This window comes from Bacillus rossius, chromosome 3 (genome assembly GCF_032445375.1).
Source record: "Bacillus rossius redtenbacheri isolate Brsri chromosome 3, Brsri_v3, whole genome shotgun sequence".
Taxonomy (NCBI): Eukaryota; Metazoa; Arthropoda; class Insecta; order Phasmatodea; family Bacillidae; genus Bacillus; species Bacillus rossius.
In genome coordinates this window covers 43716597-43732020 of record NC_086332.1, presented here as the reverse complement: position 1 = coordinate 43732020, position 15424 = coordinate 43716597, and the positions used below count along the sequence as shown (strand labels likewise).

General features: G+C 35.5%; 1 protein-coding gene across 1 annotated transcript in view; it reads left to right on the top strand.

Annotated features, from left to right (window-relative positions):
* LOC134530598 (WD repeat-containing protein 11-like) overlaps positions 1 to 15424 on the top strand; it is an 87943-nt gene that overhangs the window by 25717 nt on the left and 46802 nt on the right. Inside the window, exons 7-10 of the mRNA XM_063365573.1 lie at positions 2677 to 2845; positions 4280 to 4415; positions 6776 to 6910; positions 12186 to 12379. Coding sequence (XP_063221643.1) covers positions 2677 to 2845; positions 4280 to 4415; positions 6776 to 6910; positions 12186 to 12379 — 634 coding nt within the window. The remainder of the gene's footprint in view (positions 1 to 2676; positions 2846 to 4279; positions 4416 to 6775; positions 6911 to 12185; positions 12380 to 15424) is intronic.

Here is a 15424-nt window from a genome sequence, read left to right as displayed (position 1 = left end):
TAGCTGCCTTCCCTTACAAAGATGGAAAACAAAGGGAAAACAGCCCTGTGGGCCAACGACCAATCACAAAACACATGACCTCGTAGGAAAAAATATGCGCCAAAATTGTTCTATGAAAGTATGGAGTGTCACACCATCCCACAACATAGTCCATCCTGATTGGCTACCGAAATATCACCCAACGAACATTCTAGTCCATTGCTGTGCAGTCATGCGTTTTTACGACAACGGACTATCTTGTGGCGCTGGGGTGTTGTGCCCCATGACTTTCTTCTTTTTGAACCTTCTAGAATTTTGCAGTACAGTAAAACAGATAATGTCCGTCTGTTAATTAGACTGACAGATAGCAAAAAATAATAATAGTAAAAAAATATGTTCAGCTTTATGCAAAAACCAACCCAAATGAATTTTTATTAAGATTTTTTTAGCATGAATGAAATACCTTAAATCCCGATGCACAACATATGAAACATAATTATAAAATAATTTTGAAACCTTAAAAAAAACATAAGCAACATAACTCATTCTTAGTTAAAGTGTTATTATTTTAAGGGGCAGGAAGTATGCTATGATACAAATAATATATTATTATAAGTGGGCATTATTGGTATCGAGAGGTAAGTCATTAGAGATGAGAAAACAGAAAAGCATCGATTAGGGATGTTAGAAAATAATTTGTCTGTATGAAACCGTTACTGTCTTTGCCTTAAGTAATTTTGGGAAAAAAATCAGGATAGCTAGACAGATATTTTAACTCGTGTCTTATGGAATGCAAGTCCAGTTTTTTAGCACTGTGCCAAGTTTGGGTGACAAAAAAATTTAATTTTTTATATTTATTCAATACCATTTCTGCAATGTTTTAAAATATTATTCACCAATATGGCTACGGATTAGTTGTCATATAATTTATTTAGTGAGTAAAAACTTCTTTTTCGTGTTTTATTTTTTTATTTCACTTGGAAGGTAATTTTTTGTGGGGTTAGTTTCCACATTTCAAGGCCATGGCAGCTGAGTGGTCATGTCACTTGCCTCCCACCAAGGTTATTCAGATTCTATTCTCGGTAGGGTCAAAAACTGAAATTTTTTTTGCAAGTGGGAAAAGGCAGACGTTGACATGAGCGGGTGGCTTTTCTCGGAGTGCACCTGTTTACCCCACCATTGCGTTTCATCGCTGATCCATTCACATCACTTCATCCTATATAGTTAGGGACAAGCACTGAAATGCAAATAATCAGCAATTTACAATAAAAAATTTACCTAACTCAAATCATAAAACTGGTTTCTTTTGATATATTAAACTCGAGGAATGTTACTTGATGGTTATACCAAATTGATGTAGTAAATATATTGAATTAATTAAACATTTAAAAATCTTTTAACTGTTATTGGTAACTCATTTTTACATTATGGCATTGGTACATTTTTCTAACACACAATTACTTGCAGATTTATTTTGTTGTTTCGAGTGGTTAGAAATGTGTATTTACATTTTATTATATCATAAAAAAGCATCATGTGTTTGTCACAATAAACTGTTTTGTTGAATTAAGTATTATGAAATATTTAAAAGTCAAGTTTCATTTAATAATATGCTATATTTATGAATAAACAGAGTTCATAAAAACATCATAAAATATTGTCCCTACTTATCACTATAACGACCTCAATGTCAACAAGACGTTAAGCCTTGATTCATTTGTTCACTTTTCTTCGTATTTAATGTGTGTCTCATTCACATATAGAGTGTCTAGAAAAAATATCTAGTTGTAGATGGTAATTATTTTGCTAATTTACTCTTTAAATGCTATTTTTTACTCAATTCCAACAAAAGTGCTGTTTTAGCTAATTTGCCAACTAATTGCCTTTTTGTTTTTAACTAATTTTGTAAAAAAAAAAAATTACGTTCTAAAATATCTTTTGTAAAATGCCTCGTAAGTACTAATTATAATTTTGACAGTTTTCAGAATTTTAAAAAATTTATTATTTCACACTTAAAATGAAACAACTGTGTCCTGAAAACTTTCAGTAACCTGACTCATCTTTTATTTATACTTAGTATGTGTTTAGAACACCTGCACATCAATAATTAAGTTCGGTTAATGTATATTTGTCAGTTAACACAATACACCTCAAGCACAACACGTCCACCATCTTTGCCGTAGATTTTCTTGTCTTGCGTACTAAAGGTGAAAAACAAATCAGGCTGCACTCTCTTGCATTTTGCTATAGCAGGGGCACTACAGTTTCTGAGCATTCCCCTATGTTACACTTGATACTTGAACCATGTGGTGATTTCTCTGTGACCAATCAAGTTAACTTCAAAATATAAGCCCAAGCTAATTACTTCAGTTGATTTGTGAATCACACTCCAACATGCAACTTTTAAGTTTGCCATCCATATTTTTTTTTTAAGTAACATAAGTGATTTAGTTTTTTTTTTTCGTTTAAATCTAGAAAATATTTGTTCGTGCTTAACTGAAAGAGAATTTTGTCTGTTGGCAATTGTTTATATGAATATTTATTCCTCAAACATATAAAATGAAATGTTTTAAATAACTTGTATGAGAAATGCTAATTTTTCCCAGCCCCCTTACGAGTAGCACTGTTAGCATTGTTAGCAATGGTTGGATTGGCAACTGGGGGAGAGTGGCCGCAGCTGCCCTGACGTGGTTCCAGGCCCGACGACTGCATGATGGTGAGCGAGTGCTTGCAGCTGTGCTACCACAGCGCCGCGAGGCACCACCTGCTGCTGCTGTACGCCCGGGAGATCCTGGTGCTGGACCTGCACATCAACCAGACCGTGGGCATCATTCCCGTGGAGAAGACTGCCTCGCCTCTTGTTCAGGTGCGCTAGCTGGTCCCGTTCTGCCAACGCAGGTACACCTCACCACCCCATTTAGTTGATTTATTTTTTAAAAAAAAATCTTTATATTTTCATTATTTTCTTGTTGTAAACGACGTCGTTAGAGACGGTGACAACCGTACAGTTAGAGATTTTGGGGAAGTAATCAGTTGTGGCCCTTACATAAGGTGTCATCTCAGCAGCATGAAGTAATTTTGTAAAACCACGTAAAATCAAACTAAGGAAAGCCAGTTCTGAATCGGAACCAAGGTCCTGTGGCATTCGAGTCCGGTGTCTTACTCCGTGACATCGATAGACATCACTTACACAGCCTAATTAAATTTCCCCTAATGAAAAAAGACTTGAATGCAAGGTGAAGTCCACATTTTCCTCTTTTAACAAAATAAATTTTTTTTGAGTTACATTCTATAGGAATTTGATAAAACAAATATTGCAGCCAATGCAGTTATGTGTGATGTTAATATTTTGTGCGTGCTAATTTAATGGTACGTAAACGCATGTTACGTTTACTTAATTTAAATATTACGCAATTGTTGATGTGACTGAAATAAATGGTCCGTGATGTAGCCTAGCATTAACTTAAGTGGCAAGCAGGGAAAAAAATATTACCAATATGAATCTCATCTTTTGACTCCAATACAATTTGACATTGAATTTATTTGCTGTGAGCTTGTGAAAAATTCTCATCTTGCATTCAGATAAATACAGTATAACTCATGCAGAAGATGCAACACACAAGTGTATTGTAACTCAGTTCTTGATGGCTTCATCTGCTGAAGATTGTGGATTTGATCCCAGCACTTGAGCTTGTAGCCCTCCCGGCTCCCTCTGGGGCCATTGCCGACTTCAAAGGTAAAGGTCTCTCTCTGTGGTTACTTTGGCTTAAGTTTCAAGTAGCCCCCCCCCCCCCCCTCCCTTCTCACTTTCTCCCCCCTCCTTTCCATCAATTCAATGTAAATAAAATGACACTGGTGTATGTGAGTCTATCTGTTCAGATGTGTCATTTATTGTCTTGATTTCGAGTGCTTACAGTATGCAGTCAAATTTTTTTTTGCATAGATTATAGTCTATAATAAATATTATTCAAACAAACAACATGCTCGTTTTTGTAACAGTGTTTTCCTATGTGATTAGGTAACTTAGTGGAAAAACATGCATGTTACATGTTTAAATAAAATCTTTTAAAACTATGTTAAGTTAAAGGAGATCATGTTTTTCAGTGGTATGATATAAAATTACATCTTTAGGTATGATAATATTGAACATGTTTATTTCAAGTGTAAATTTTTGCATAAAATGATAATCTGTGGGAAGCATTTTATCCTGTTTTTTTAATTGTACTCTATTTTGTACAGTCAATCTAAATATTATATTTTTGTCTATAACCAAGAGTTTTTAAATTTTTGTCAATTGCAGGTGATCTCTGCTCGACAGCGAGACGTGTTGTATTGTCTTCATGAATCGGGAAGCGTGAGTGCAAAGTTTCGCAGGCGTCAGCTCGGCTTCATTGGCTCTCCGTTAGATGCTCCGGCAGGAAGCATAAGCAGTGTGGGTGAGTGGTTGCTGAACAGGGAGTATCTTCAAGTGTCAGTGCAGACTCAGGTTGTGCCAGCATGCAAGACATCACTACCCTTTCGAATTGTTGGAAGGTCGATTTGAACACATTGAGCTCTGAAATCACTCTTATGTTAGATCTGAAACAGTGTAATGAAAATGTCACCTAATCAACTTAAGAATTGATACAGCACTAAGCTAGGGTTTCGTGTGGTAAGGTGGCCAGTTTTAATATTGGTAGGCCACACTATTAGTGAAAACTGGGTATCAAACTGTTGTCACCTGAACTATCTCCTGTATGGTTTGTTAGGTCCGACTAGCTCTGAACGGGTTCCTGGCAATGTGGCGGGAGACAGTGGCGATGAAATGAAGAGTTAATGAGTTAACTTTGTTGTGATTTAATTACACCTTCCCCTTATTACATGGCGCTGTCTCAATCCTAGCCCTTTCCGTCTGCGAGTGCATGGGCACGGCTCTAACACATTAGTGGTCGTTTTCTGGTTGATTCTGAACGCACAGATGTTTGCAATCTGGCCTACACAACACGAGTCACACTGTACATTTCCTGACCAATCGGTGATCCAGTACACGACGATAGTATTCCTGGTGCGGGACGCCCGGTTTACATGAGCACGAACTAAAAGGTGTTTACAGACTAGCCTACACAACACGAATCACACAGTACAATTACTGACCACACGGATTACGCATAGAGATACACTAAGACACTGAATATTTACAGTTTCGCTCCCTCGCACCGATCACGCGGACGCGGTGAACTCTTTCACTACTCCGTTACACGGCAGACTTGATATCACCGAAATTCGGGGCGGATTCCAACGACAATGAGAACGAGTTCGAATGGACCGAAAGTTAATGATGGATCCTCAATGGTTGAGGGATGATGGCCTCGTGTTGCGCGGCGCGTCCAACCCCGAGAGCCTCGTCGCGAGAACTGCCCTCTCCCCGCCGGAACTTCGCGCGCGAACCGTGCGGAGCGCGGCAGACGGTCTGGGCTCGAACTGCGGCCTTGTCGCGCGGTGATCAAGAATTAAACAAAATGACTTATCAAACATTACAGGAAGGATGGTTTATAAAATGTATTTTAAATATAATATAATTAATAGTTCCACGTAACTAATTGGTCCCAGGAGGGGAAAATACACTGATTCCATAACTCTCACAGAATAGCCGCGCGGGCGGCTATTGCACTTCCGGCTCGCGGCCGATCGTCGCGTTGCACCTTGCACTGACACTGCACTTTGTTCGCACTACACTACACGCCTCTGCCACGGGCAGGAGAAGGCGTTGGCACAACATAACGGACTGCGGAAATTAGGGCGACACTTGGGTCGACGTCAAAACTTTTATTCACTTCAAGGTGTCAGCTTCGATCACTCAGCCTGGGTTTCTCCTAGTTGATCAACATAACCATGCTTCATATGTACTTTCTTGTACTTGTGTTTTAATTTTTAATGACATAGACAAAATCCACAATTTTTAAATGGCAAAATTTGCTTTTTACAACACCATAGAATCTTGGCTCTAATAACTACAAGTTGCATATAGGCAACATGCACTGTTAAAAGTGTTGGCTTATTAGCATTTACAGTTTGTACCTGTGGAGCCATTTGTGTATTTTTTACATTTAAATCTTTAAGTAATTATGAAGTATAACAATCTTGGTGAGTTTGGAAAAAGCATTTTTTTTTTTGCATAGTAGACTGGGTGTTTATTTTTGGTATCATGGCTGAGTTGCAGTGTGCATCTTTAGATCCTCTTTTCTGCATTCCAAAAATGTAGACTTTTCTGAACATGCCCAATTTTTCTGTAATTTTTAATACTTTTGTGATGTATTTAGTATTTGGTGTTCTTTTGTTGTGGCAACCAATTACATATTTGGACAGCAGTGAAACAATTTCACGTGAAAAACTATACATATACCAAACAATCGCTACCAATAGCAGACAAAGATTAGTTATTTGCTTTAATTTGCACTCTATGCAGTAATACACATTATACGAAGTTTGCCATTTAGTTGAGACTTTTTTTATTGCTTCTAGTAATAAAGGAAAAATTTATACTGTTAATAATACATATTATTAAATGTTCATTTTAAAACAGTAGAAAAAAAATTGCATAGGTAATTGTTAAATTTAGAGAAATCATCTAGAAAGCTGTAGATGTGTTTATTGTTTGCAGTTTTATAATTTTTTTCTCAACTGTTCTTAGGCTTTCTTAAAGTGTGATCATACACAATAGCAATATGTTTTTGGTTTTATTGTAATGATTTAAATAATATAGGTGCATATTTTCTTTATAAAAAACTTTAAACTGCTACTGGGTGGTGTTTTCTAGACATGGGTTCATTTTCCAACGATGTGTTTCTGGAATTGAGCTACGAGCAGCGCTGTCAGAGTGAAGTCATTAGGCAGACGAAAGGATCCAAGATTTTAGGGATGTGTGTCAGTCCAGTTTGTGAGAGGAGAATCGGTAAGTTAAACAACTGACTGTACTCACTAGTAATGACTAAATTATTTCGCCATATTTTTAGTTTATAAACTTTCATTTTGTCTCTGATAGTGAGACTTGAAATACAACACAGTACAATAAAATTTCAAAATACCTCTTTTTTAGAGTTGTGTTAACACTGCAATTCTTTAAAGAAATGAAAATTAAACAAAAGTGAACTTTTGTGAAAATTAAATGAAAATGAAAGTTACCTCATAACTGAAATGAAAAGTAATTATTATTTCACATTTTTTTTTAAAGTGTAAGTTGTCTTATATTAAATGTACACTTTTTTTATTCAACATACCTTCTCCTTTCTCCTCCAGGTCTCTCTTGCATTTGTTGTTGTGTTATACCTCAGGTGGGCATACATTGGATGTCTTATAATTGAGATTGATTTGTTTGATGTCTTACATTCAAATATTTTAATTTTTAGGGCTACTTACATTATAAGTTATCCTGTACAGCTGAATTTATATGATGTCAAGTATGAACATTTAAATTAATAGTTTAAATATTAAGTTTTTTTTTTTTCATTATAAAAGAAAATAATGGTGTCTGAACTAGTTCAGCAATTTCACATAAACCACATTAAAGGTTGTTAGACACACTAATATTCATTTAACTCCAAAATTGTTGTTTCATTAACATTTTTCGAGAGAAGTTAGTAACAAAATTTTAAATAAACTTTCTTAATGTTTCACTGTCAGTTACAGTCCTGAGTATTTTCACAGCCCTACTCTTTTTAAAGTATTTTTAAATTTTAAGTATGCACAACTTATTTAAAATTCTTTTGAGATGTTTTATATTAGAAAGAGTTCATTGTAAAGTAATAACTACCTAATTACTTTTAATATAAAGTTCCAAAATTGATGGTCCCCCCCCCCCCCCCCCCCCCCAGAAATGCTGTAATTACTGATGGGATTTTCGATACCTCGATACCTTCGATACTTGACGGTATCGCAAAGTATCGAGTATCGAAACTGTAAGTTCGATATATTTTTTCGATACCGGAATGCTTGTTCATTTGTATTGAATTAAGTTTTGAGTTGCCATCGTACAAAATACAACTACAGTAGAACCTAGATGATACGTTCCCGTTTCATACATTTTCCCGTGTCATATGCCGATTAATTTTGGTCCCGCCGAAAGTATTATATTTACAATGTTTTACTTTCCCGGAACATAAACTTATAAAATCATTAATTTCCCGTTTCATACGTTTTTACGAAGCGGAAAAGTCCTAAATTTCACAAATTTTTTTGTTACATATATTTCTCCTGATAAATTACGTTTTAATTAATGCTTTTTTTTTTAAAAAACATTCATTGTTTACCTTTGCAAACGTAAGAAAATAACTTTATCGCACCATAGATATGGATAGTATCAGGAAGACTGTGCACTTCGCTAGTAGCATCTATGGCCAGCACCAAGCGAGACTAGTGGCGCTAACTGGCAATGATTATGAAAATGGTGCACGCGCTTTACCAAGGCACGGATCTCATATTTTGTGCATTCATTAATCTTTGAACTGAATATACCCGTTTGTTATTGTTTTCTTACGATCGGATTGTTTTTTATTTTACGTTTCTCAAGTTAAAATTTTATTGAAAATTGTTCTGTTGCATAAAGTTGTTTGTAAAATGAAACAAACAAGCAAAGATTTCTGATTTTCTTTTTACAATAGCCTAATTTTTTTAATTTCTAATTTAGGCTTGGTGACTTTTCCCCCCCTCCAAGAAAGGACTTCAAACATTTTGTAAGGCCACTGTTTCTCATGTCAGCTTTACTTGATTATGGACTGTATTTTACATAGCTGGGTTTTTATTATATGTATATATAATGATGAATTCATATCTTTCATTAATATAATGCAATTATTTACACATTATGTAGTTAAGTTTAATCTGACATTGTGCTGGTATGATAGATTGAATTTATATAGTTTAAAACTAATTTATGTTATTTGTAATAATTGTTACTTAATGGGAAAATATTTTCCCCTGGAGTATCGAAAGTATCGAAGTATAGAACTGAAAAAACAATACAGAATCGAGTATCGAAAGTGTCGTATCGTCCCACCTCTAGCTGTAATGGTTATTTTTATTTTGATGTTACCCCATGTGTCATCTGTGTGGTCATTCGAGAGGTACGCCCGTCCTTTAAAGTAACTCTGTTCGATTAGCGTGGTTTTGAAGTAACAACGCCAATAATTACAGCATGATTTGAAGTAGCACGGTTATAGAGTTGAAGAAGAGCTGTTTTGTAATAGGTAAATTTTTATTTCCATACATGCACAATGACAATGGCACTTTTGTAGCATTAACTACAATGCAGCGAATTAATAATGTGACGAATAAGGAAACAATATTTTGCTTTTTCCTTAATAGATATTTACTTTCTTCATTGCGTATTTATCTCAGACGACACGTGTGTGTTCAACGAATGTTTATTTTATACCATCCGCATGTCAGTAGCAGCTCTGGAGAGTAAAGCTAGAAGCTTTCAGGGCTAGTTTACCTCATTCCTACTAGGATGAACTAATGGCAAATCATGGCCGACATGCATTTAGTAAACAACAGAGTCTCCAATTATGTTAACAGGTTAAATAATTTTTATAATAATAGAAAACATTAAGTTTGTGCTGTTTTGATTGTTATTAGAACTGAAATTTATCTCCTAAATTAATAACACTATGCTATGCCCAAGCCCTATTATATGAACAAAGTGGTACATGATTTTTTTTAAATTTAATTTTTGGTGGTTTAATCTCGTAATTTTATTCAACGTTTATTTAAATGCACAACAAATGTATTTAGGCACATATTTGGAATGTAAATTAATTTTAATAGAAGCAGTGTCTCGATTAAAATGGAAGTCAGCAGGTACACTTACCTGATTGGAAAACACATTATTTTGATTTGCACTCTTACGGAAAAAAGTATTTGATTAGCGCTCTGTTTTCCTTGAACGAATTAGAGCATTACTTCGAGGGAAGGATGTACTGTACAAATTTGAGAGACTCTGGAAGGAATTTGTTATATGGCGCCTACAGCAAGGTACCGTCCAAGCATTTACCTGGAGGAATTTGAGAAAAACATGGAAATTAAAAATCAGGATTGATGACCAGGACTCAAACCCAGGGTCCTCCCAAGTATTAGTTCAAATCGTTCACCTAATCGCTCAGTATGTCATATTTAGATCAGGGTTCTCAAATGTTATCTTTAAAATATTTGTGCAATGGGAGTGCATGACTTGATGTAAGTTTTTGGACATACGCCATTGCTAATTCTTAGCAATGGCGTATGTCCAAAAACTTACATCAAGTCAGGGTTCTCAAAGACAGGAAATATCAGGGTATTGGAATTGTCTTAAAAACTTCAAAAAAAAAAAAAATCCTGGGTTACAAAATAGTAACAGTAATTTGCCATACTATGCAGTATCTTAGTGTCTTAAAACTGGTATGTTCTTTTTTCCTAAATTTGTGGTTCTTTAAGATCCCGGATCTGATTTTTTACTAACATGAATGTAAGAGATTAATGTTAATGTGCGTTAATTTGAACCAAAATCAGATATTCAGATATTATATTCTGTGGTTGATCACAAACAAAAATAATTATGGACTAAAAAACTATAATCTATTTTATCCAAAATTGGCATTTGTAATTTTGTAAATTAATTGTCATTTATTATTGTGAAATAAGCTTTTTTATTAAACTGATCTATAACTTAATACTAAAATTGTAAAGTTTTCAAAACTAATTATTCATTTATACATGTACAAATTATGCTCTCTTTGGTTTTGTTCAAAAATTATTTGTCCATGCCTTATTTCAAAATGAAAAAAAAATCTAAATGCTAAATTTTTCTTCATAAATTCATAGTGCAAATGATAGCAAGCATTACCTAAGTTACAAGTTTAGTTCATAGAATTTCACTAATCAACTGGATTAATTGGTTTGGACTTACCTATATTTTGTGGTTATCTCTGATGCTTGCAGCTTGACTGCATAACAGAAACATGGCAATATCACAAAGCATGCTAGTCACAAAACTAAGTTTAGAAACAATAACTAGAAAATCACAATACAGGAAATCTGTTTAGGTGTTATAAATGTTTGAGGGAATGCCAAGGACCTGTAGTGCTGCTGTGGTTTACTTTGCACTTATGCCTACCAATGGTTTACTTTGCACTTATGCTTAAGCAAACTGCAAGACAGTGCAGCTTATTTTGCTATCATCTGATTAGCCAACCATACTTCTTTCTTTTAGCAGATTAGAAAATATCTGCTGGAAATATGGTGGATGTGTTTATATATTAACTGACATGCCAATAAGTCTCAAGTAATAAACATACGTTAAACATACATGTCTCAGGTTATTCACAAAATATCAATCTATGGTAACTATATGATTTTTTAATGGATGAGTCAGGTTATGGAAATACTTCAAATATAGTGTGGTTTCTCTCTAAGTTTAAGTTATTGAGGTTATACATTTTCTTTTACGGTACTTTTAAAAACATACAGTTAATGCAAGTCTAGCAGTTTTGTGTCATTTTATAAAGGTAAATTTTATTTCTTATTGCTCAAAAAAAAATATTATGTTGAAAATTAACATAAATTGTATTTATTTTCAAAATAAGCGAAGATTTGATTTAAAGGATAAATAAGAATTTAAATATCATCTATTGCAAATTGCTAATCTTTTGGGCCCCTATTAATGTTTCATTTCAAATACCAATGAAAATTTTTTTCCAGGCTGGTAGTGATGCTGAAAATCATGACTATGCAATATAGTAATCAGGGAAACAGTTTATAGTCAGTTCTGCATGAGATATATGTTTCTTGAAATATATTATGATAATAATTTGTATTGTCATTTGTCATATGCAAGGAGGAATAAAATTTGAGGTGGGACAGAGAAAAAAAAAAGAAAAAAATCAGGAAATAGGCTGAAGTGTGTGAGATTCCTGTGGATTACACTGTTGGATACACATCAACTTACAGTAAAACCCTTCTAAGAAAATCCCACTTACGAAAATTTCTTGCTTAGTAAAATAATTTAGCATTTGAACTATAAATACATAAAGTTTTATCTTTTTTATAACATTTTATCGTTATATAAGTCTTAATACTTTATATTTTTAGGAATTTCTTAAAAGGGTAAACCTAAGAATACAGGTTTAAGGAAGTGGCGTACACATGTGCACATGGGCGTGGGGGGCAGTTGGCACGCGATGATGCTGTCCTTGCAGCCCTCTTCATGAACACGGGCAAAGTGGTGTTCCTGGAGCTGCGGCCGGGCAGCTCGGAGTCGTTGTTCCCCCTGGTGGCGGGGACCGAGGCCTCCCCGCCGGCCCGGCAGCTGGGGCTGTCTGGCCTGGGGCAGCTCGACGCATGCCAGCACAGGGCCGCCACGCTTCAGGAGCTGGTCCGGCCCCTGGCGATGGTGAGCGTCTCCAGGCCCCCCCAACATCATTCTGTGGACCCCGTTGCTAGAAGTCATGATGCCCCCCCCCCCCCTTCCCCCTTTTTTTTCTAACAGAGATAAATAAATGTTTTTTTTTCCCTTTATGTACATTGTTTTAGTTTTATATATATATATATATATATATAAACCTTTTCACAATTATTTTTAAAACACATTAAAACTAGTTTGGAGTCGGTGTTTCGATTGTCAACGTAAATTTATTTCGAATAATGGCAAATAAATGAGTGTAAGTGTTCTTCACTGTCGACATGGTGTCACGTTGTTACTCACAGTTGTAGATTCAGACACGTTCTGTACCCACAACATATTCCGAATAATATTACTCTGGTGTAATATTTCATCGGTAACTAAATTTAGGCCCTACTGTTTAATTGTTTTCTATGATTTATTTAAAATTTTCTACTTTTTTGTTTTAAGTTTTTTTTATTTCCTTCGCAGGCCCCCTAGACCCATGGGCCCCGTTGCCATAGCAACGGTAGCACCGGCCATGTGGGGGCCCTGAGCGTCTCGCTGTTGCCCATTGCTTCAACATATCACTTCACCACCGAGAATTATCATTTACCTTAATATTTGCCGACCCTTCCATTTTGAACGCCCTCCACAGTTAAATCACACTGTCACCTACTCTGAAGCTCATGTGCTTCATCCTTCACCATCATACATTCATCTCGCAGGCCTTTATTGGAGTGCGGCTGCACGCTTGTCCAATTTTGGGCATGGTGTGCAACTTTAAGTTTGCAATTACTACCATAAGAGTTTCCTTCTTGTTTTGGAACTTGAGATGCACATTTAACAATTTTGCAAAGTCACCCATTACAGGAAGGTAATAAGAAACTGTAATGTAAAGTTCTTATTATCATAATGTGTTAATGTGTCTTCCATACAATTTAGGTGAAAAGTTTCATTTAAGAAAGAATTTATTGGAAGCATAAACATTTATAAAACATTTAAAAAAATTACTATGGAATGCTTTTCATTTAGGTACAAAATTTTTAAAAACTTTTTTCTTTACTTTTTTTTTTCAGGCATGTCGTCAGGGCAGTTAAACGTAATGGAACGCACCCAAATTAATTGGCCATATTTTTTTTGTATATAGGTAATCCTGCAACCATGTATTCAGTTTACACTGCATGTGAGGATTTATTTTACTGCAATATGTTCAGTAAAGGTGACTCAGGACACATGGTAAATCAGCATTAGAATTTTAATTAATGATATATATTGGGTGATCAAGTTTCTTTATATCTATCTATGCAATTTTGTTTTTTATGTTTGAGTCTACTCAGTTTTTTGTTTGGTGTTGTCAGCATATTTTCTTTTTAATCTAAATACATATCTGCCTCAGTTTGGGTGAATAGAGTATTTTTATTGGATTTTTAACAAAGTTAAGTTGTGGGCTCATAATTTTTTTCTTAAAAAACACAGTGGGTTTAAAATGTGTGATGAGAATGTTTGTAGTAGAACAATGTTCCCTAACTAGAGAAAGATATTAATATACTGTGAAAAGTTTTCATGAAATAGTTTGTTTGTCAGTAGTGGCTAACATACTCTACCTAAATGAAGAGATCATTTGGTTTTAAACTCAGACTATTTAGTATCTCAAACACAAGTCATGCATTACATGTGCGTAATGAAAAAATGTAATTATTCTCTACACTGGGGTTTTCAATTTATTTTCTTTAGCAAAATTATCAAAAGCCCAGGTAAAATAATTTTGTAAGCATGAACTGTCAAGTTTTTCTTTTAATTTCATGTGGGTAAGTAATATTGTACCGGCAATCTCCACCAAATGTTACGGCGCACCTAGCCGGTGCCACCACCAAATGTTACGGGGGACAAAAAATAGAGATAAAAGTAAGAATCAAAAGTCGTAAAAGTTACGGGGGGAGAGAGAATCGTAGCTCTTTACATAAAACCAACTCGCTTGCTGGCTTCATAATTTGCGAAAGGCATTAATCACAATTCCTCTTAAACTCAAAAAATCCTTTAATGTACCTTGGATCGAAGTTAATAGGTTCGTCATCCCGTACAGGATGTCTGGTGAGAGCTGAACTAAGGAGATTTTGCAAAATAACATAATACTAAATTAAAATGATTTTATTCTTAAAGTCAAATAAAGTAAAATCAGTCTTGACGAACATTTACACAGCGGGATTAAAATTGACAACAACAATCTCTTCATTACTTCCTTAACTACTGAACGACCTTACAAGAGAGAAAGAGAAAGCTTCACTAAACTCTTCCCTAATCCTTCCAAATACATCAAATCATAATTTATACTTAAAATTAAAACAAAGATAATTCCATACTCACATTTTCCAAGAAGCCTTTCTTGATCGATTACTTAAAAAAAAAACTACGTAGGGGCCTCTCCTGCCCTTAAAACCTGAACAAACATTACCTTCTTAAAAACTCTGACTATAACGACTCGTGACGAGGGCCATAGTCTCGCCCGAGTGCTTGAAGACGACTACATTATGAACTAACTTAAATTACATTACAATCTAAGCAACTCGTTTCCACAGACGACGACCATAGCCTCCGCCTGAGTGAGCCCCGAGCTACCACTCACTTGCGCTTAAATTCGCGCGCCCTGCCGCGCCTAGCATAACAAACGCTCGTTATTGAAGCCAAATTTACTAAACAACTCACTAGGACATCTGGGAAGGCTACCCCCCTCTACCCCGATGTGCAGGCCACACCGCGTGGCTTGTTACGACAGCGCGCCCCAGTAACTGCGGCCCGTGGCCGCGCCTGGCGCGGCCGAACAAACAAACAAAAATCTGCAAGCCTGCAGCGCGCTGCGCCGGCCCCGTGCCCCAATTACATGGTCACGCCACTTGCGCTGACGAGTGAACAGAGCAGCCAGCCCAGAGTCCCGTCAGTAAAGTCCCTAAATTTGATTTCAACAACCCTGCAAAATTTCGAACCGCGACAATATTATGATAATTATTACTGTTATGCATATTGATTATTCATATCAGACAGAACTGGAGAAGGGCT